Source organism: Aphelocoma coerulescens, chromosome 10 (genome assembly GCF_041296385.1).
Source record: "Aphelocoma coerulescens isolate FSJ_1873_10779 chromosome 10, UR_Acoe_1.0, whole genome shotgun sequence".
NCBI classification, from domain to species: Eukaryota; Metazoa; Chordata; class Aves; order Passeriformes; family Corvidae; genus Aphelocoma; species Aphelocoma coerulescens.
The window spans coordinates 12,782,430-12,804,526 of NC_091024.1; the positions used below are offsets into that span (position 1 = coordinate 12,782,430).

Below are 22,097 nucleotides of genomic sequence, written 5' to 3' on the forward strand. Positions count from 1 at the left end.
GTTGAAGCCTGTGGAGCCACAGGGTCACTTCCATCCCACCCTGCCCAGGGCACTTCATCCTGTCAGCTGTTCCTACGCTTCCACAGGTACAACTGTGCCCTGGCCATCACACCTGGCTACTGGTTAGCAGGCTGTGCACTCGCTTCCTCCCCCTGCTCCTACCTCTGCCCTCATCAGCACTTGTTTTCATTCACAGATTTATCATTTTATAGGAAAAATGACGGCTCCTGGCTGATAGGAGCCCACAGTGGTGCCAGCTCAGCTGTGTCTGGCTCCATACCAGTAAGTGCCAGCTACTCCTGTACCACATACCTCAAACAGGAATTCATCCTGCTCATCCATAACTGGTCTGAGGAGCCCAGAAAACCAGTTAAAGAGAGTCTCTGTGTGTGTGCAGCTACAGGGGCTCTCTGGGAAAGGTTTAACTGCACGTCTGACTTGCAGGGTGGGGCCAGTCTCTTCTCACAGGTAACAAGTGACAAGGGGAAAGGAGTTGTGACAGGAGAGGTTTAGACTGGATACAGGGAAAATTTCTTAATGGCTGTCCAGCCTTGGCACAGCTGCCCAGGGCAGTGGTGGAGTCAATGGAGGGATTTAACAGATATGTGGATGTGGCACTTGGGGACATGGGTTAGTGGTGTCCTTGGCAGTGCTGAGGGAACAGTTGGACTTGCATGGTCTCAGAGAGCTTTTCTAACCCAAACAATCCTGTGATTCCATGCATAAACCCAACTCCAAGGCAGGGTCTGCCTGCCCACACACCACCTCCCTCCTGAGAACAACCTGAAACACCTTTCTCTGTTTTCTAACTCTTTTTCGATGCCTGTCTCATCCTGCTCCAACACCATCCCACTCATCTCACCAAACCCCCACCTCCCCAGGAGGGGGTCACCCCTACCTGCTTGGAGACCTTGAGCCAGGTTTTCTTGAGGCGGAAGATGGCACTGCGGTTGAGGGAGGAGGTGATCTCCAGCACAGCGTTGTAGTTGTGCAGGCAGCGGCAGATGTCAGCCACTGCCACCCACTTCTCGATGGCGCTGACCCGCGCGTTGATCTCCTCGTTCCGGATGATCTCCGACGCGATCAGGTTACTGACCTTGGGGAGACATGGCGCCCAGCCCGAGCCTTAGCATGATTTTGGGCACAGCTCTGTGTCCTCCAGCCTCACAGCAGTTTTCAGATTTCCCTGCGCTGCAGCAGCCCCAGAAGGAGCAACTGCACCAGGAGATGCTCCACCTGCACTGGGTCCCCGAGGCAGGTAAGGCCCGTGGGGCAGGTGACCCTCACACACCCCAGGCCCTGGGGCAGGGGGGCTGAGCTGCCTCCCCTGTGCCCATCCCCCTGTGCCCTGCAGCTGCACCTACATCATTGAAGTGCTTTGTATTCTTCATGATGTATGGAGTCCTCTCATTCTTCTCCAGCTTCATCCAGCCTTGCCCGAAGAACTCTCTGCAAACCACAGTGGCCAGGTCAACTCTTATTTCCCAATTTTATGGGATGCTCAAGCCCTGCAAGCTCCACTGCATCCACACAGGATGGAGATCCCAGGGTCTTTGCCCCCCACGCTTCTGGAAAGGGACCACATGGATGTGGTTGAAAGTGTGATGGTTGTGGGAGGGTCTTCCTGAGCCAATTACCTTGGGGATGCCGGCAGAGAAGCCACAGGATCAGGACTCAAATCTGCACTTGAGCCAAGTCTGGGCTACTGGCAAAGCCCAGGAAGGCTTTGCGCTCTCTGGGGTCAGCCCAGCCAGGCTGCCTGTGAGCCTCTGGGTGACCAGAGCCACCTTTCCTGACCAGTGGGGATCACTCACTCATATGGGATCTTCTTGAAGACCAGGTGATCCAGCAGTGTCAGCTGTTCTGCGATCTCCAGGGCTGAATGGTTTTCAAATGGTTCTGCTTTGACTCCCTCGGCCTGCAGGACAGAGGGACAATAGGGCTCACTAGGCAGGAGCACAGTGAGAACTTCCACATGTCATGAACACAAACCCAAAGCCAAGGTTGGGCTCCCAAGCCAAGGCTTTTCCCAGCGGAGCCAGGGTATGCGGTGCCGTGCTGGTCCAGAGGCACCGCAGGCCACAACACGTCTGTGCCGAGCCGTGCCAGCTCCTCCCAGCCTTGCGAACCCCACGGATTTACCCACGCAGCCTTTTGGCTGCTTAATTAACAAAGCACCCAGGGATCCCAGTGGGAGCACCACTGCCCCTGCCTGCCTGCTCCTGCCCAGTAGGGGCAAGATGGCTCTTCCAAGGGATTTCCAGAAAAGCAGGGGAACAGGGATAAACCCTGTCCCCAGTGCCTGGCTCTGGCCAAGCAGCACTTGCAGACACGGGTGGGGCTCAGGGTGCCCCCCACATGGAGCCACCCTGGGGGTGACAGCCAAAGCCTGAGATCCAGACCTGCACGGAGTCACTGACTGGTGACTGTCCTCAAACTAATCACAAATACATCCCTGAGACCCGATCCTCAGTCACAGCTCAGGCCAGCACCCAACACACCCCCACAACCACCCCCACACAACAGCACTTAGGACGAGGCTGGTGCCACTCCCTGCAGCATTTCCATCCCTGCTGCCTTCAGGGAAAAGATCAGCCACCAAAAAAAACAAACCCCACAGACATCCCGCCCAAATAAACCCCAAACAGCCCTGATGACACAGAAGAATCCCCCAAGGTCAACACAGCACACACACAAGGGCCCAGCACAAGGCAACAGCGCATTGCACAATCTCTGGGGACAGGGGTTGTGAAAGCTGTGGCAAACAAATACCAGCCAGGTTCCTCCACAGCTCCAGGGCCCCTGGAGAGGCTGCAGGGGCACTTGGGGGTGCAGCTGCAGGGCACACCCCACCAGAGCCCAGGGGGGCAGGTGGTACCGGTGGCACCCGCGCAGGGCAGGGGGGCTGTGGGCACCCCAGAGGTACATGCTGAGGATCAGCACAACACACACCCTCTGCTCATGGTGTGCACCCCAAAACCCAGGGCACCCTCCCGTTTGCACCATGCCTTTGACTGCAGATCGCTGCTGCTCAGCCTGAGGAGCCAGAACGAAGCCCTCAGGGCTTGTTTGCTCTCTCCTCTTCAGAGGAAGTTCCCAGAACACACAGTTATGGGCAACAGCTCAAACAAAGCCCAGGAGGGACTGCCCCCTCGAAGCCACCAGCAGAGCCAGGGGACAGAATCTTGTGTGTTTTGGGTGCACCAGACCGGCTTCAAGTGGCCCTTGTGTTCTTCTGGGAACAGATTTGGTTGGGGTTTTTTTCAATGCAGAAAGGTAGGAAGTGCTCTGCAGCCACCCTGGGCGTTCTAAATCCATGGCACATTCCCAGGGCTCTCCTCCCAGGGAGCACCACTGATGGCTGAGCCAGAGCCCATCACTTGGAACTGGGGCAGGTTTGGGGACATGGAGGACATGATGGGACCCCGGGGCTTTCCCACATGCCTCCACCAGGGAGAGGCAGGTGTCTCCGTGCCCTCTCCAGCCATTCTACTGACTGCAGGGGGAATAATGTGCCTGTGAGCTGGTTAGTGTTGCCTCTGCCTGTAACAGATCCAGCTGTGCTCACAGCTGGCCCCTCTCCAGAAAGTCTTTCCCTGCTTTGCAGCTGCAGCCCAACATGGGGCTTGGAGACTCACTCTTCCCCAAGCTGGGTGTGCCGGAGCATCAGGACCTTTGCCTGTTCCCCTTCCACGACCCCAAGCCACCAGGGGCAGGGAGGGAGGGAAGGAGTATTTACCATCTGCACAACCTCCTCCAGGGTTATCTGGTTGTCTCCTGGATCCTCCTGTGTCAAGGTCCTATGGCATGGAAAGAAAGGATTACTGCACCTGGGAAACCACCAGACCCACACAGCTCCAACAGGGCAGCATGGCTCTGAGGACTTGCACGGATCAAACGCTCAGCCTGCGTTTCATGAGAACCCTTTGGTCCCATTTCTCATTTGAAAGAGAAAAACGCTCCTTAGCCAAGGCCACACGGCCCCAAGTGTCAGCCCTGCTGCAAGATGAGTGCCCTGCCCTCAGCATGGGGTGGGCACACACTGAGTGTCAGAGCCGCCCTGCTCAGCACAGCCCCTGGCCGTGGGAGCCACGGTGCCACACCAGCACCCAACAGCAGCAAGGGCCATGCACCCACTGGGTCCAACACTGAGCCTCGGCCATGCACCAAGGGAGTCACACCCACCACGTCCTGATGGCTGAATGCAGCCAGCACCACCCATCCACCTCCTCATCTTCCTCCCTGGCACCTCCCAAGCCCCTGGCACAGTCCCTCCTGAAGCCCTCATGCCTGCTGTGATCCCAGGTGAGAGCAGAAACAGCCAGCAGCTGGCACAGTGCCAGGAAAAGCCACTGCCTGCCCACAGCTGTTCACCTTATGATGTTGGCAGCCGCTTTCCTCTCCTGGGTCAGGAGCTCGGGGTCATGGATGACCTCCTCCAGGAAGCCGATCACCCGGAACTTCAGCTCCTCATTGGTCTCAAAGTCCTGCCAAAGCCGACACAGCCATGGAATTACTATGCTGGGAGTGACATTGATCCCAGCAGGGCTGCTCCCGACACCCAGCTGGGGCAGGGGCTGCCTCTTCCCGGCAAAATCCCAGCACAGGAAGGCACCAGGCTCACTCAGTTCTGTTGCATCGGTATCACCAGGCCTGGGAGAGCTGTGTGACTTCCCAGTGACAACCAGTACAGCACCACTCCCACTGCCCCCAGTCACCAGTGCAGGGAGGGACAGGACAGCAGGGAAATCTCCCAGTGCCCGAGCCCTGACCCCATTCTGAGCATCCCAACCGGCACCAAACCCAGAGACTCCCTTTCCTCTGCACCCAGCCAGGGGGTGATGGCAGATCCAGCTCCCCTCCTCTGCACTCCAACTGTGCAAACACTGGGAGGTGACCCCTGTTCCCCTGCTGAGGGATCCCAGCTGCTCGCTCCTCGCCATCTACACTCCTTTGCTTCATTAAAACCTCAGTGCCAAATTGCCTTCTCAGCTAAACCTTGGCTGAGCTAGCCGGCATGCAGCTGAATTCCTGGTGGCAGGGTGGGAGGGAAAGAGGGAAGGAGCCCCCACCACCCACCTGTGAGTGTTTGGACACCCAGTGCCGCAGCACGTTGAGGACACGGTTGGTGGCCGCTCTCCGGATCACGAACTCCTTGTCTCCGTTCCGCTGGTCCGTCGGGAAGCCTGAAACTGCCAATGAGCCCTCAGCACAGCACAGCTCCCTCAGGAAGCGCTCACAGCTGCTGTAGGGCTGCCGAAGAAGCACCCCCCTTCCTGAGCACCCCTGAGCTGCTGTGTCAGGAGGCAGTGGGACACATGGGGCCACCTGTAACCTGCACATCCCTTGGGCAGCACCATGCCCAGACTCCCGGGACATGGCCTGGAGCAGGCGCTGAGCTCTGGGGGCTCTGGGCTCTCCCAACAGGGCTCTTCCCGGCCAGAGTGCGCCTGGAGGGAAACGCATCTGGGACCGGTGGAAATGGCAGCCCAAAGGCACTCCCTCGGGGGCAGGTACCTGCACTGGCGAGGGACATCCTGCGGTATTTCTCCTTGGTGGGAGTCCCCTCGTTGGCCCCCGCCGTGGCTATGGCGAAGGCGGAGGTAGCGGACAGGGCGCTGCGGGTGCTGTCCAGATCCCGGCAGGACGTCATGACCACGCCATTGTTGTAGGAAAACAGCGAGAAATCTGCGGGAGAAGAAATCCAACGGCCTTGTGGGCACTGCTGCTCCCCACATGTGCCAGCCCCCCACCACACCGGCACCCCCAGACCAGGACAGGCTTTGGCTCACTCATTACCTGATGAATTTTTGCACTTGATGGACTTGGGAGTTGTTGGAGATTTCGTTGGGGAAGTTTCAGCTTCTGCTTCATCACTGTGGTTGGGATCCGTGTCCGACTCTTCCCTGACAGACACCTCTGAGCCTGGGGGGAACAGGGAACCCCTTTACACCCACTGCACACAAATACAGCCACGTTTTAGTTCTTCCCAATTTTCCTGAAGTCTGACACATTCCAGCTTTGGATGCAGCCACCATGTATAGAAAAGGTACAGAGTTCTGCCATTTCTGTGAGGTATTTTGGAACAGGTTTTTTGTTTGAGGTGGGGGGATTTGGGTGGTTTTTTTGCTCTTGTTATTAAAAGTTACTGAGGTTTCAGGAGGCAGGAGCTCTCTGTGCGTGCACCTAAACTGGCCCCTCTGCGCCAGAGCCCCCCATCCCCAAACCCGCAGGGACTCACTTTGCTTGCCTGGCACCGACTCCTCTTGCTTTTCTGAGGTCGCTTCTCCTTCGTCTGGGATTTTATTGGGATAGCTACTGGACACGTACAGCTTGTTGATGTCCAGAGTGGTCTTGCTGAAGGGGGCCATGGAGGAGTACACACCGGCGTAGCCATTGGAGGAGCAGCTCAGCGCCGCCAGGTCCAGCGCCTTCCCGCCCGTGATGATGGGGATGTTGAGGGACAGCTTCCTCCGGCGGCTGGGGGACGAGGACTTGGTGATGGAGAGTGGCGGCGGCGACGAGAACTTGCGGTTGGCTCTGGGGGACTTGGGAGGCTCCCCATAGAGCAGCTTGTTGTTCTGGCTGTTTGCAAACAGGAGCTCCAGGGACCTTGGAGAGACAGGGAGAGGCTGAGCTGGCACCTGCCCTGCCCGGGAGATTGTGGGGATCCCCCCGTGGCACTGGGACCTCAGGACAACCCCCCAGCTACAGCAGAGCCAACAAGACCCCCACCACCCTGCAGCCACCACTTGGCCCTCCCAGGAGTGGGGACACCTGCAGAGCTTAGATTCATCTCCTTGCCCTGTTTGGGGGTGTCACAGCCCATGAGGAGCAGGTGACACAGTCCCAGGGTGGCACCAGGGCTGGGCAGGTTTGGGGCACCAAAACAGCAGGCAGGGGATGGAGGAGTGGTGCCACAGTCCCCCCAGATGCCATCAGTGCTCAGGAGACAGGACAGGTCCCAGGGCAGCATCGGGGCCAGGCAGGGTGGGGGTGCAGAGACTGGGGACAGAGAGGGGATGAGGAGCAGTGGCAGGGTCCCCCCACCAGGGACAGGACAGGTCCCTGGGAGCACTGCAGCCTCACCGTGCAGGGATGGCACTGATCGGCTTCTTGTAGATGGTGATGAGCTTGTCGAGGACGACGAGGGCGGTGGTGAAGACACGGTAGGAGTGCAGGAACGTGTTGAGGAAGTCGATGCTCAGGAAGCGCAGGTCCGTCAGCCTCTCCAGCAGCCGCTCCACACTGGCATAGCGGATCTGCAGGACCTTGCAGGAATTCATCGTTTTACTGAACCTAATGTCAACATCATCACAATACAAGCTGGCATCAGACCTGCAGAGAAACAAGATATCTGTGGTTCCAGCCTGGAACGAAACCAAGAGACCATGGAAAGCGGTGCAGGAACGAGCCTTGTTCATATGGGGTGTCCCCATGAAAAACGCAGCTGGGAATGCTCCCAGGGGAAAACCTGGAAGCCCACACCCTGGAATGGGTGGAGTGCTCAACAGGCAGAAGGATGTGGATGGGCCATCCCCGGGTGCACACAAACCAAGCCCCTTCCCCTGCCTGGCAGCAGGGAATGGGGCAGGAACACCCCTGTGCTGCCCCATCCCACCGGCTGGGACCAGCCCGCCCTGTCCCACACGTGTCCCAGCACAGCCTTTGCACCCCAGTGCCTACAGGGATGACAGTCCCCGGGCCCCTCCCTTCTGGCACTTTTACCCCCTCCTTACTACTGTTATTTTCCTCTAAACTCTCTCCTTTTACATTCCCACCTCCCCGAGCACATCCCACACAAATCCCTCAACAGCTTATTTACGCTCCTAATCACCACACTGGAACAGCCCACGGAGCACATGGGGAGGCTGCAGGGGTCCCAGGGAGGTCACAGTGGTCCCGAGACTCCTGGCAACATTTGGCTGCCACAGGAGCTGTGTCCCAGACCTCTCCACACTCACTTGATCATCTGGGGCACGGTGACCTTGGAGTTCTCCTCAAAGGCGTTCATCATCAGGCCGTTGCAGCGGATGTTGTCCACGCACTGGAAGAGACACGGGTGGGAGGGGGATGAAGTCAGGGTTTGGCCTTATCCAGACCAGACACATCCCTGCTCACTGCATCCCACCTCTAACAGGAGAACAGGCAAGGCCATGGCCCAGCAGAGGTGGCAGGGGGCAATCCCTACTGAACTGGGAGCTCTGCCTCTTCCTCCCACCTGGGAGAAACATCTTCAGGGTCATTTGCAGAAAGCAAATGAAGAGCAGGTGGAAACTGTACCACATATCAGACTCAGAGGAGGAACCCACATCCCAGACCAAGATGTGCAGGAGGGCAGTGACGGGACAGGCCCCGCTACAGCTGTGTCACCTTCCTCCTCCACCTCCTCCTCCTTGAGCCACCAGACACCTCAGTGGCAACGGCCAGGCTCTGGGTGCACCCTGGCTCCCAGTCAGCCCCAAGGAGCCCCTCTGCTCCCCCTGGGTGGATACCCAGGGCTCAGTGCTCCACCTAAGCAAGACCCCAGCCCGCAGCAGATCCCGACACCCCAACAGCACCAGGAAAGCTCCCAGGGTGCAAACCCAGCCACAGGGCCCTCAGTGGGGCCACAGTCACACAGCAAACCAGGAGTTAACCTGGGTGCCCAAACCGATGCCACAGCCCAGCAGGGATCAGCCCAGCAGGGATCCCATGGCAGCTCCTCATCCTGAAAACTCCACACATGACACCCCCTCCCTGCTGGGTCCTACCTGGCTGATATCACTGGTCCATGCAGCCTTCTCCTGCCTGGACGAGGCCACGAGGATAACGGTGAAAGATGAGGAATCTTTCGGCTCCACCACGATTTTGAAGTCAAGGTGGTCAATGTCTTGTCCTGATGTTTTGGCTTTGGAACAGAAAACCCCACAGAGTGATTGGGAAAGCCTTTCCCACCCCCTCTCTCCCAGCAAGGGCTTTAGTCAGATTCTAAGGTGGGTTTATTCAGGTTTTTGTGGGTTGTTGGCTGCCCCGGGAAGGTCAGGTCTGTCTAAGTGTGGGTCTGCTTAGTTGACAGTAAATAATTAACCTAATTAAATCTCAATTGTGGATTCCTTGAATCTATTGGCACCTGAATTTGATCCACCTACCACCCACCCCCCACCCACCTCCCCACCACGTACCGTCCTCATCGGTGCTCTCGGGCTCCTCCACCAGCGTGCAGTCGATGAGTGAGATCACTCCATTCTGCAAGGGGGGCAAGGTGGGCTCAGCAGCGGGACCCCGGGGGCTGGGGATCCCCCGGCCCCCCATTACAGCCCCCACCCAGGGCGGGAGTCACGGTTCAGCAGTGGGACCCCCCCAGGGGCTGGAGGTTCCTCTATCCTCGGCCCCTGCCCCAGGGATAGGGACAGGTCGATGCCCCCAGGGAGGGCACGCACAGCCCAGGGGAGGGGGGACACATAGCCCATGCCCAGCACAGAGCCTGCTTTCACTGGGAAAAAAATCTGCGCCCGCTGGGATCTCTGGGTTTTCCTTGTCGAACTGATCAACTAATTTGTTTATAAATTATTTAATAGGAGCTTTAAATTTAATTTTCCCGAAGTCTGTTGTTGCAATTATCAGCTCTTTGCCACGGACTGTAATTCTTCAAACTGATAATTTAATGCCAGTAACAAGCAATTTCTGTAAGATTCTTGCTCAATTAACTGCCAAACTTCCCCAAATAAACACAGGAGCCCAGGGAGCAAGCAGAGGAGCCGGGAGCACTACAGACAGTCTGGGCTGTGATTCCAGTTTCTTCCAGAATAGACTGTCAGCGTTTCTGCTGCAGATCAGGGTAAATTCTTTTATCAAGATCTTGTAGTTTCTCATTTCTCCCGTGACTCAGCTTCCACAAGGACCACGTGAAATAAATCCGTGTGGCCGCAGGCTCCCAGCCCAGCACCCCTGGGGCTGCGCCAGGGGAGGGTGAGGTGCTCCCTGGACCCCTCTGTCACCAAGAGCCCGGCCAGCTCAGAGCACAGCTGGGCCACCCTCTGCCCCCTCCCCATGGCCGGGGAGCAGCAGCCACCACCCACCCCTTGCCGGGTCCCCCTGGCCCCCTCACCTTGGTGAGGTGCAGCTTTCCCCCGGAGCCGCGGGTGCAGATGATGAGGTGCTTGGAGAAGAGGAAGCACTGCCGCTCGCCCTCCTTCCTGAGCGACAGCGAGCCCAGCCGGCCCCGCGTGATCTTCCCCTTCTCCGACATCGGCACCTGGATGAGGGACCCTGCGGGGGCAGCTGCCGTCAGCCCCGGCACCGGGGCAGCGCTGCGGGGCACGGGCCCACGCGGGACAGCACCGAGTGTGTCCCCAAGTGCCAGGGCTGGGACCAGCCCCCCAGGTTATGGTCACCCAGCAGCTGGGGGGCACCAGCCATGGCCCCCAGCCCACCCTGTACCCACATCCCAGGGCACCCCACTGGCACTGGGAGCTCAGCGTGGTCCTGCTGCTTCCCTGGGTGGGGAAACAGCCAAAATGCACCTCCTGCGCCATGATGTGGAAAAACACAGTGACAAAACTGCCTAGAAGTGCCAGAACTGCCTGAACGTGATGTGCTTCTGATCAGTGAAAACTCAGAAATTAGCTATGTTTTTAAATTTCACAGGCCAGCGGAGCACACAGGACCGGGACAGGGACATGGGGCTCGTGGTCACTGCAGAGGGGAGGGACATTGGCACCGACACAGACCTTGTCTGACGAAGGTCTGGCTGGTGTCCAGCAGGATCTCACACCCCTCGATGATCATCCTCTCTATTGCCAGGTTTTTCCGAATATTTTCAGTCTCACTCACTTCATCATGCATTATCCTGAAGGAGGGAGAGGAGGAAATTGGAGCTGGGATGGGATCTGCACAAGTTTTCCCAACCCCTTTGGACATATGGTTGGGCTGCACCAGGTAAAACCAAAACTGAAGGAATATCAAGGGAATTACAGCAGTATCCACCCAGACAGAGCCAGGAGCTGTACATCTGCCTGGATTGTGCCTCCAGGCTGATAAATATTGAAATCTGAGTGCTTGGAAATCACAAAATTCAGATTTAGGGCAGACAGATCCCTCCATCGCTAGCCCCCTCTGATATTCCTGCTCCTTGAGGAGTGGGAAAAGGGATGGAAACTCTTTACAGAACTTAAAGTGCACTGGTGGGTTTGGCACTGACACCCAGAACACTGCAATCCATGGGCTGGGGCAGAAGAGGATAAAAACCAGGGAATTATGGCCCATTCCCAAGTGCTCATGTGGAGATCTCAGAGTCACTTGATGCCTTCCCGTGGGGCAGCCCCACCAGTCCTGCCAGCCCTCAACAGAGGACAGAACCAGACACTGATCCATCCCAGCCCTCCAAAGCCCTCATTTCATCATCCAGGAGCCCTGGGAAACACTACCCCTGGCCAGAAACAGCCAGGACCGTCCCACACCCCAGGGATGGATCAGCAGCTCTCACCTGGACAGCTCTTCCAGCTTGGACTTGGCATAATCCAGGCTGTTCCTCTCCACGTGTTCGTGGGGGGTGTGAGCCAGCAGCTCATGCAGTGTCAGGATGTACCTGGGGATCTGCAGCACGAGGGAGCAGAGCAGAGGTCAGTGAGGAGCACTGGGGACAGCAGGGGCCCACCCTGGGCTGCTCCTGCCATGGGACACCCTGGCCAGGGACACCCTGACCTGAGAGGTTAAAGCTTCAAAGCTGCTTGTGCCAAAGCTGAATGAAGAAGGGGAACAATGTGGGGCTGTGCCCTGCTGTTCCCTGTCCAAGTCCCAGAGGTGTGAGGTAACCAGGGAGCCAGCAGCACCCAGAGTCCTCCCACAGTGATGGCCCAAGCAGGTCCCAGGAGCCGTGTGGGACCACCAGGGTCCAGCCCTGGGCCACCTTCACCCAGGCTTTGCCTCCCCACCATACGATGCCAGCTGTGGGGATGGGGTTTGCATTGCCTATTCCATGTCCCTCAGCATCCTTGGGGCCAATCCTGGCTCCAGTGGTCACCTGGAACATGGGGTAGGTGAGGAAGGTCTCCAGGGTCCTCTCCTCGCAGTCAGGCTTGGCCTCGTAGTGCTTGAGCAGCTTGTCAAAGTCCCGGTTCTGCTTGCAGTGGGCCAGGATCTGCAGGCTGTACTGGTGGTTCCGCACAAACTCCTGGTAGATGTTCAGCATGGGCAGCAGGATGTCGAACAGGTCGGCTGCAGGCAGAGCAGGGCAGGTGGGTGGGATGCACCAGCCCACACCTGCGGCCCAACACAGTCCCCTGATCCCCTCACCCACCCAGAGCAACCCTGAGGTCTCCTGCTCCTTGTGTCCCCCCAGCTTTGCCCAGTTTGAGTTGGAAGAGGATCTAATGGGACACAGCAATGCTCTCCAGCATCAGCCTCCTTGTGCACAGTCCAGTCCCACCTCCCACCTCCCAGCAGAACCAGGAACACCAGAATTTGGCTGCCCTGGGGTTTTTTACTCTGTGGCTGACATGACCAAGTGAGGACATGGTGTGCAGTGTGTTTTGCTGCTGGTTGGCAAATGCCTGTGGAGCTGCAGAAGGAGAAGGAGCAGCAGGAGGAGGAGGCAGCAGCACTCACCCAGCACCAGTGTGGGCCAGCTGGAGATCCGTGCCTTCAGGCCTTGGTAGAAAATTTGGTGCAAAAACATGATTGTTTCACTGGAAGAGGAACCAAGACAGGACTAAGCCAAACCAAGAACAGACAGATGAACAAGAGGTAAATAATAAGGAAATAAGGAAAATCCTCAGCCCAGGGGCAGCGGGGCAACCCTTGAGCTGGCTGGGAGGCAGCTGCTCAAGGCAGTGCAGAGGGTTCCTGGAGGCACAGGGAGAGAGGGAGCTGCAGGCTCCCAGGGAGCCCTGGCGCTGAGCACCCACGGCCCAGGGAGGGCAGCAGGTGTCCAGAGCTGCTGGGATGCCCCAGAGCTCCTGGAGCCCAGGATGGAGCTCACCTGTTGAGGAAAATGCTGCTGACATCGTCATGTGTGATGGGCGGCTTCTTGGAGCTGGCAGCCATCCGCAGCGGCCGCAGGAAGTTGTTGACGAGGATGTGGAGCTGCTGGACATACTCGGCCTCAGCCTCCAGCATGCTGAACACCACCTGGTTCCTCTTGCGCATGCTGTCAGCATGGGGGGACCTGATGTAGTCCTGAATGATGGTCTTCCACTTCCTCCGGCACAGCCAGCCCCGCAGGAAGCTCTGCACCTGAGGGAGCAGCAGCTGGGAGTTAGGGACAGGACTGGGGGCCAGGCAGGCACCCTTCCTCGGCATGGGGCAGCCGGGAGGTTCCCTGGCTCTGTACTGAGCTGCTGCCTCTTCCTGGTGCTGCTCTGAACTCTCCAGGCTGGGAATCCAATGACTCATTTGAATACCTGGCACAGGGTGCCCAGAGAAGCCGTGGCTGCCCCATCCCTGAAGTGTTCAAGGCCAGGTTGGACTGGGCTTGGAGCAACCTGGGATAGTGGAAGGTGTCCCAGCCCATGGCAGGGGGAGGAACAAGATGAGGTTTAAGATCCCTTCCTTGTGTAACTGGGCACGTGCAGCACATCCCGCTCTGTGCCCAGCACTCCAGCCCCCAGTAAAGGAGGTGCCTGGGCCGGTCTATTACTCCCTGTGGGAATGATGCTGGGGTGATGGCTTTTCCTTTGCCAAAATAAAAGCTGTGACAACCATGGGAACAGAAGTCAGAGGGGCTTGTGGTGCAGGAGCCAGCACTGGCCAGGACACCTCGTGCCCTGCTAACAGACGGGCTCCCACTTGGGCAGAACACATTTTCCTCCTAAAAACCCTGCTGACAGAAGCACCTGCTCAGACACCCCCTTCAGCCCCCCAGGGAGCGTGTCTGCTGTGCCTGCTGGGACCCCCCGGGTGCCAACCCTCGCCACCACCCACCTTCTTGATCTTCTTGATGTCGCTGTCATCGTCACTGGGCGCGCTGCTCTGGCTGGCCTGGATGCGCTCGTGGTCCTTGAGCAGGGATGCGATCTGTGGGCACAGAGGTGAGCGGCTGCCCGGTGCCACCCAGGGGCCAAGGGCATCCCAGGGGCCAAGGGCATCCCAGGGGCCAGGGCATCCCAGGGGTGAGGGCATCCCAGGGGTGAGGGCATCCCAGGGGTGAGGGCATCCCAGGGGCTGCCCCTGTGCCGGGGAGCGGTGTGAGCCTCCGGCTTAACAACAGACACAGACACATCCTGCTGGGTCTGTCTTAACGGGCATCACAGACTCACAGAACCACAGGCCCACAGAGTATTTCAGGCTGGAAAAGCCCTCTGACATCATGAAGTCCACCTGATCACAACATTGCCAAAGCCACCACTAAGCCACCATTGTCCTCAAGTGCCACATCCACACAGCTTTTAAATCCCTCCAGGAATGGGGACTCAATCGGTGGATGAAGCAGATGAAGAAACCTGCCAGAGCTGTCAGGGCTCCTCAAACTGTCACCAACACCTCAGTTGAGGAGTACCCCTGAACACACTGCCAGGACCAGGACCTGGAAATCCTGCCAGGTCCCCAATCCAAACCCCATCCCTGTTTCCCGAAAAAGCCTTCATAGCGAGTCAAGAAACACAAAGTGGAGAGAAAATGGCAGAAAAATCTCGAGCATTTGGACCCCAAAATGTGCAGGCGGGGAGCAGCCCCCCCAGCCGTGCTTCCCGCACATGTGGGATCAGAGCCATCAGCTCCCGGGTGTTGGTTTCACTGTTTCTCCCTGTACTTTCTCTCCCTCCTCTGCTCATCGTGTGTCCCGGCCCCCACGGCCAAAACCACTTGGAAAGTGACAGGAAAAGGCAAGAAGGCAGCACATGTGCCATCCAGAACGTGGGAAATTGGGAAAATGTGATCTGGATTTTGATTTTATAGAAGAGAACAGAAGAAAACAACTTGGAAAGAGGACTCTCTTGTGGGGGGAAGATGTCCCATTTTGGACAGAAAGGAAAAAAGGTGGAGTTTGGTGTCTGGACTGTTTGGAAAAAGCTGGAACACACCAGAGCTGGTGGCCACAGGTTCATGGTCACCGAGCCAGCTTCTACACATCTGTTTCACCACATTTCATTATATGGATCAGATGTTGGAGGAGATTTTAGAGCTTTTTGCTCTCTATGTGCTCTCCCAGGGAGCCCTGAGTCCTCAGGACCAGCTCCACACCCCCTGCACCGAAGGTTTTGTGGGCACCAAAGCCACCCCCTGCCAGGACAGAGGGACCCACAGAAGGGGTTTGACAGTGCCATGGTTTTATTCTGGTTTCTTTTTTTTTTTTTTAATTGAGTGAGCAAAATTTCCACATTAAAGTAGGAGCTGATAATTTGATCCCTGCTTCAAAGTGTGGGGAAGAGTGAAAACCCCCAAACCAACCAAGGTGACAGCAGTGTGTCTGAGCCTGGGGAGGAGATGCTGCAGCTGTGCTTAGCTCGTTCCAGGGGTCACAACATCTCTCACCTCCCTGGACCCAGCTCCTGGGGGTGCTCATTGTCCTGCCTTGGTCCCTCAGGGGGTTGGGGATCACCCCGACTTGGAGGCTGGACCAGACGTGGGGAGCAGGATCAAGGTCCCAGGAGAGCACCCCCCAAATGGGGGGCACAGTCTGCAACCAGGGCGTTTTTAGGGCTGATCTGTTCTGCTGGAGAGCAGAAAGAGCACAAAGCCAGCACTCCTGGGAAGGGTTTGTGGCACCTCAGCCCTGCAAGACTAAAAGAACCTTCACCACACCCCAGCACATGGTCAGGGATTGCTACTGACCTGCCCATTTGAACCCAAAAATTCAAAATTTAAGGAAAAGCCCACCATTAGGACAGGTGAAACCACCCCTTCCCTCACTGCCTCTTCAGATGCCTCTTCTGGGGCAATTTTGAGGTTTTGAGTGATTTGGCATCGAGGTCTCAGCCCTGCCAACCCACTCGTGGCTGCCCGCACCCCGATGCCACTGCCCACCCCCCTGCCAGGCAAGAGGAGGGGGCTGGCAGCAGCACTGGCTCTGGGGTGTGCCAGGGTGCCCCAGCTCACTGTCGCCACTGCCCACCCACCGCAGCAGCAGTGCCAGCAGCACCCGCAGGCAGAGCTCAGGTGGTGAGGGGGCACCCGGGGGGCACAGTGCTGCAGGACAGAGCCAGGCAGCACGGGGGTGGCCAGGAAACAGGGGATACCCCACTGCCGAGCATCCCCTCTGCCAGCGAGCATCTCCCACAGCACCAGGCAGCCCTGTTACCGCCGAGGGTTCTCCCTCTGCCGAGCATCCCCAGTGCCACAGAGCAGCCCCCCCACCGAGGAGCATCGCCCCCAGTGCCAGGCATCTCCCGAACCTCCTCCTCCCAGGTGCCCCAAGGACACGCGTGTCCCTCGGCACCGTCTGCTGAGTCATCTGTGCACCTTGCTGCTGTCTGCCATACCTGGCCTCGTGTCACCCTTCCCACACCCGGCAGGGAATTGCTGCCAGAGCTCCCAGGGCATGCTGCAGGCAGGGGCTCCCCGGGCTGATCCCACAGGATTGCACAGAGCAGCATCCGTGTGGTCACAGCACCGAGCACAGAGAATCCCTGGGGTTCCGGGGAGCACGAGACACCCTCTGCCCCGCTCAGGTGTGCCCCACTGCAGAGCTGCCTCCTGCTCTGGGATCCCAGCATCAAAGGGATGTGGAGCTGCTGGAGTGATTCCAGAGGAGGACACAGAGACGGTGGAACAGGAGGGTCTGTGAGATCCCTTCCAACCCAAACTGTTCTGGGATTCTAGGACACAGCAACTGTTTCCTTCGCTTACAAGAGGCAAGGACCTGCTCCCCAGTGCTCCTTGCTGGTGTGAACTCTTCCCTATTCCAACAGCTTCCTGGCTCCAGGGATCATCTCAAGCCCCCCACATGCACAGTGCTGGGATGGCACAGCCACAGCCACTTGCTTCATAACTCCTGCCAGGAAAATCCCCAAGGGGAGGCGATGCCCTCACCCCTCCTGCAGGAGAAGGGCCAGCCCTGTGTCATTAAAAGAAGCAGAACCACACCAGCGGTGCCACCCCCAGCCCCTGCCCACACGGGGATGCCACCCGCCCTCCCACGGGTCACCCCAGGAGCGTCAGTGCATCCACAGGGCAGCACCAGGCGCTTCACCTCGGCCTTGAGGCGCTCGATCTCGATCTCCCCGTCCTCGATCTGCTGCCGGAGTTGCTTGGCAACGGTCTTCTCCGTCTCCACGATCTGCAGGAGATGGAGGTACTTCTGCATCAGCGCCTCGTGCTCTGTCGCCAGGTTCCTGTAGCTGCAGCAGACACGGCCGTGAGCATCCCTCCCCTGCAGACCCTGCCCCGCGCCCCCAGCATGTGACCCCAGCATCGGGGGCTGCGGTTTGGCAAGGGCTCCTCCTTCCCAGGGCCTCTGGCTCACACCCCAGCAGGGGGAACAAAGCAGGGGGCAGTTCCCACAGCTGGGAAGGCTGCTGCTCAGAAAGGGCCCATCTGGTGAGGATACGGGTTCCCACAAGGGGCAAACGGAAAGGACAGAGCAAACTTTAATGAAATCAGAGGAGACAAAAAGATCCCCAAACACCCTTGGCCAAACCTGTCACCTGCCACATTCCAAGAGTTTAAGAAGGAGACCACATGTGGCACAAGTACCTACAAAGTCCTACTCTTGACAGGGGCTGCAGGGGATGGTGTTTCTCCCATTCCCTGCACACAGCTCCCATCTGATCCCACACCTCACTGCCAGCCCAGCACTTCCTTCCCCCGAGAGGCACCTGCACTGTGCTGGCTCCTGACTGCTCTCCATGGCGGGTGGGCTGTGCCAGCACTCCCATGGCACAGACAGGATCCTGGACAAACCCCTTCCTGACCAGGTTTGCTATCCCAGGTGAATTCCTTCCAGATGGGCTTTGAGCCTGAGGGTGAATCGGGCATCCCTCTGGCACCAGGCTGGGACAGGCAGTGCCAGCCTGCCGGGGTGACCAGTGGCATGGGACAGGGATGGGAATGGGGACTGGGGAACAATTGAACACAGCCCCCACTCAGCATGAGGGTCCCCACCATGGGGCTGGGAGGCAGGAGTGTCCTGCTCTGCCTGCTGACAGTGTCCAGCTCTTCCTGCCCCCCCCAGCCACCCTCAGCATGGCTTCACCTCGACCCCCCCCACACACACACAGGCACAGGGCACACCTGGCGTGAGCTATGGCTGCCACCCACTCGTCGCAGTCCTTGGCATCCTCGGTCCTCAGCTCCAGGGTCTTCTGGTTCTCATGGTTGAAGTTAACAGTGAAGTAGTGCTGCGGGGGCGAGCACAGGGGTTACGGTTATGCCCCACACAGGGCTGGCAGAAAGCACTTCCTGACCCACCACAGGTTGGGTCGTTGAAAAAAAACATGTTTGGAAATACCAGGAGCCCGGCCACAATGTGCTGCCCTCAGCACAGCCATGCCACTGGCGAGGAAAATCCAAGGGGAAATCCTGCTGGGCAAAGACCCAGCTTCAGGAAAACCTAAATCTACCAAACCCACCTAAGTCCAGGGGGCAACCACCCTGCGGACACCCTCACCTGGGGAACGGGCAGAGGAGCAAGGATGCTGAGCTGGAGCTGCATCCCCACCCGCATCCACAGGTTAATGCTTGGACTCAATGGTCTTAGAGGTCTTTTCCAACCTTAATGATTCCTTGATCCTATGATCCCTGCCTGCATCCCCGCCTGTGTGGACAGCGAGCCCCTCGGGCACACGCTGGAGCCCCGCAGCCGCCCAGGAGGTGATGCCGAGCAGAGCCCGGGTCCCTCGTGTTGTGCTCCCTGGGGCTCCGGGGGGTGGCCACAGCACGGGGCTATTTTTAGCCTCCCTTGACATTTCCAGTGTTTGTGCTAATTGTGTGCGGTGCCGCCGCCGCCGGGTTTGTGCCGCTCCTCTGCTTCCCTGCAGTCTCCAAGGAAACAGGTACCACGCTGCAGTGCTGGATACTGCCCGGAATAACTGGGCTAAACCAAACCCACTGGAACGAGCTCATCCTGACATCATCTGCTCCTCTCTTGGGTTTCATGAGGGACCTGAATTCACAGGTAAAAACTGCCTCAAACCCAAGGAGCAGCAGCCTGGTGGGACACAGGCAGCCACCGGCTGTGCCACGTGTGCCATGAAAACACCGATGGGCACCACAACGCTCTACCCTTCCCATCCCTGATCAGGCCCAGGGTGTTGGGGAGAAGGACCCCTGGAAGGCACAGGAGGCTCTGAGTGAGCCTGGGACGATGGGGAGACAGGGCATAGCTGGTGCAGCAGCACAGACAGACCCAGCACCCACAGCCCATGTCCACCCAGGGCCTCAGGTCTCAGGGTGATACCCTTGGAGCTCACCCAGCCCCTCCAGGTCCGGCAGAGGAGGAGAAGGGGCCAGGAGCCCACGCTGCCCATGGGCACAGCAGAGCCCGCTTTCAGAAGCAGCTTTCACCTTTGGGGAGAAACTGCAGGGCCCTGGTGAAGATGCAGCTCCTTCACTTCTGCCGCAGATCCTTTAAGTGCAGATCTTTTACTGCTGATCCTGTGGACAAGCCTTCTCCTTATGGCACCATTCCCATGACAAAACACCATCATCCATCAAACACCCCAATGTCAAACACCATCATCCATCGCCCACCCCTTCCCTGGCCCACCATGCTCAGGCTGCCCAGAGCTCCGTGTCTGCCTGCAGGACACCTCTGGAGCTGCAGCAGCTCCCCAGCCTTTCACATCCCACCCCCTTTCCCTCCCTCCCACTCCCAAAGGCTTTTACTGGCAAACAGACAGCTCCGAGGGAAAATTCACCAAAAATTTGTGGTCCTTATGGGTGTTGTTCTGTACCCCAGCTTTACACCCACCTCACATCCTTTCCCTTGTAACTGCATCAAGAAGAGCTCATCAGGCTGGCAAGGCTGGAAATGCCCCTCTAAACACCAGTGAGGTGTGGGGGAGCCCCTTCTAGGCCCTGGTGCCCCCAGAAGCTCCTGGTGCCACAGGAACAAACCCCCCTGACAGCACAGTGTGTGCACATTCCCACTCCATGATCCAACACCAACAGCCCATGCTCGGCTGAGTCCCCATGGGACCGGAAACATGGGGAGACACTTCCAGGGATCCCCCAAACCAGTCCCTGCCTGCCAGGAGGGCATGAGATAGCAAGCCCTGAGTTGTCCTTCCCAGACACCTGTGTGTGCTCCCAGGGTCCCGTGGGGATGGCACCGTGCTGCTTTGTGCTGCTGTGGGTGAGTGCACCCACTCAGAGCCCCGCATTCACAGCACAGCCTGGGTAAGCATCCTGACCTTCCCTGTGCCCTGGGAAAGCAGCAGATTCTGGGCTTGTCAGAGGTTAAAACAAGGGGTGCACAGCCCAGGACAGGAACGGGGGCAGGGACTGGGGCAGGGATCTGGAGCAGGTACCCTGGACAGGTGCCCACCCTGCCCCACTGCCTCTGCCCCTCTTCACCTACTCGAGGCACCTCCCAGCACATCAGCACCTGACAGGCAGGTTTTGTCAGACAGTTCTGGCTCATCCAGTTTATACCCAAAAACTCCTGCAGGTTTTGTCAATGGCAGTTGCAAGGCTGCTGGCAGCAGAGCTGATGGTGAGGGGTGAAAGCCCCCCACTGCAGGGCTGCAGCCAGGACCCCTCGATCGCCCGCCTGTGATCCAAACCTGGCTCCTGTGAGCACACGCACCCCACTCCATGTGTTGCTCCAGTTTATCCCCACACAATTCCCAGGAAGTGCAGCGTGCTGGGAAGGAGGAAGTTATTTTCTATTTGAATAATAAAACTCCCACCACCTTTTATCTCCGCCTAAAACATGATCCCTCTCTGTCATCACAGTGACACATCGCACCAACAGCCTGGGAGCGCTTCCTGCGGCACTTGCTGGGTCAGGGACTGAGGATCAGATCCGTGGACAGGATCAGACCCATGGATGGGACCAGACCCATGGGCAGAACCAGCACAGGACCAGCCACTCTTGGCACGAGACAGAGTGCTAGGAGCATCAGGATGAGCCCCCAGCTCCATCGCGGCCTCAGCCCAGCATCCCTGGAGCAGTTTGTGCTGCCCAGGGCAGGGCACAAGTTACCCACAGCATCACTTTGCTTCCCCTTACACCCAATTTTTGTTCATTTATGACCTCACCAACTCCCAGCCCTGGGACTGGACCCCCTCATCCCAACCCCTTCCCTCTGCCCTTGCCAAAGAAAGCAGATGCGATTCCTTGAGGAAGTCCCTCATTCCGGGGTGTTTTCCAAGCCCCTCCTATTTCCATGGTGCCTTCTGAGCCCCCGCTGTGGGAGGCACATCGCCCGGCCCCCGGCGCTGTGGGATGCGTGGCCGTCTGGCACCGCAGGATACACAGCCCCTGGACCCCGCCTCTGTGGGATGCCCAGATACCCGGACCTCAGGGATTTCCCTCAGGAAGTCCCAGGGGACACGGCAATTCTGCCCGAAATAATGACGCGGGAGCGTTCCAGGTCACCAAGGGAAACATTAAAGCACCTCCAGGCGCCCCCACAGCCCCGTGACCCTGCCGGGCCACAGTCACCCGGCTCCCCGAGGGCCACCCAAAGCCCCGTGACCATCACCCGGCTCCCCGCAGGCCCTGCCTGCTGCGGGGAGGATGGGGGGGGAGAGGGGCGGCGTTACCGAGGCCCTTGATGTGCAGAAAGACTCAGAAATAAATTCAAATACTCTCTAAAGCAACACATTATTTCCAAAATAGCAAATCAACCTTTCACAGAATTTTTTAGAATTTGCAGAAGGGCGTTTTTCAGCCTGAACAACCCACCAGACCCCTTGGGATGTTGTGGTTGGGGGTGGGTGCTCTCCCAGCACCCCCACGCTGGTCACCGCATGTGTGAGAGTGGGGGGACCACGAGAGAATCCCCCAGCGACACCAAAGCAGTGACTGTCATCCTTTCCTGGGTTTTCGTTGTGCCATCATAGGGGTCTTTTCCCCCCACAGGGATGCCCTCCCATCATCCCTCAAACTGCCTGCCCTCCATCCTCCCGGAGTGGGCAGATCCACATCCGCTGGTTTGTGAAGCTGATGGTTATTCCAGCTGACACAAAGGGCAAGAGGAGGAGAATTTTCCTGCTCTGGATGGATGAGTCTAAAA

General features: G+C 58.2%; 1 protein-coding gene across 2 annotated transcripts in view; it reads right to left on the bottom strand.

Annotated features, from left to right (window-relative positions):
- RASGRF1 (Ras protein specific guanine nucleotide releasing factor 1) overlaps positions 1-22,097 on the bottom strand; it is a 29,638-nt gene that overhangs the window by 2,774 nt on the left and 4,767 nt on the right. Inside the window, exons 2-23 of one of the 2 annotated variants that reach the window (XM_069025788.1) lie at positions 18,148-18,254; positions 17,108-17,255; positions 13,903-13,995; positions 12,962-13,215; positions 12,589-12,668; positions 12,005-12,198; positions 11,468-11,577; positions 10,713-10,831; positions 10,091-10,251; positions 9,165-9,228; positions 8,754-8,890; positions 7,965-8,047; positions 7,090-7,338; positions 6,242-6,612; positions 5,800-5,925; positions 5,518-5,688; positions 5,080-5,192; positions 4,375-4,487; positions 3,740-3,800; positions 1,815-1,918; positions 1,365-1,449; positions 899-1,096 (exon numbers count right to left, since the gene is read on the bottom strand). In XM_069025788.1, the coding sequence (XP_068881889.1) occupies positions 899-1,096; positions 1,365-1,449; positions 1,815-1,918; positions 3,740-3,800; positions 4,375-4,487; positions 5,080-5,192; positions 5,518-5,688; positions 5,800-5,925; positions 6,242-6,612; positions 7,090-7,338; positions 7,965-8,047; positions 8,754-8,890; positions 9,165-9,228; positions 10,091-10,251; positions 10,713-10,831; positions 11,468-11,577; positions 12,005-12,198; positions 12,589-12,668; positions 12,962-13,215; positions 13,903-13,995; positions 17,108-17,255; positions 18,148-18,254 (3,141 nt within the window). Of the gene's footprint in view, positions 1-898; positions 1,097-1,364; positions 1,450-1,814; positions 1,919-3,739; positions 3,801-4,374; positions 4,488-5,079; positions 5,193-5,517; positions 5,689-5,799; positions 5,926-6,241; positions 6,613-7,089; positions 7,339-7,964; positions 8,048-8,753; positions 8,891-9,164; positions 9,229-10,090; positions 10,252-10,712; positions 10,832-11,467; positions 11,578-12,004; positions 12,199-12,588; positions 12,669-12,961; positions 13,216-13,902; positions 13,996-17,107; positions 17,256-18,147; positions 18,255-22,097 lie in introns of those variants that run through there. The other variant, XM_069025787.1, reaches the window with a different exon arrangement.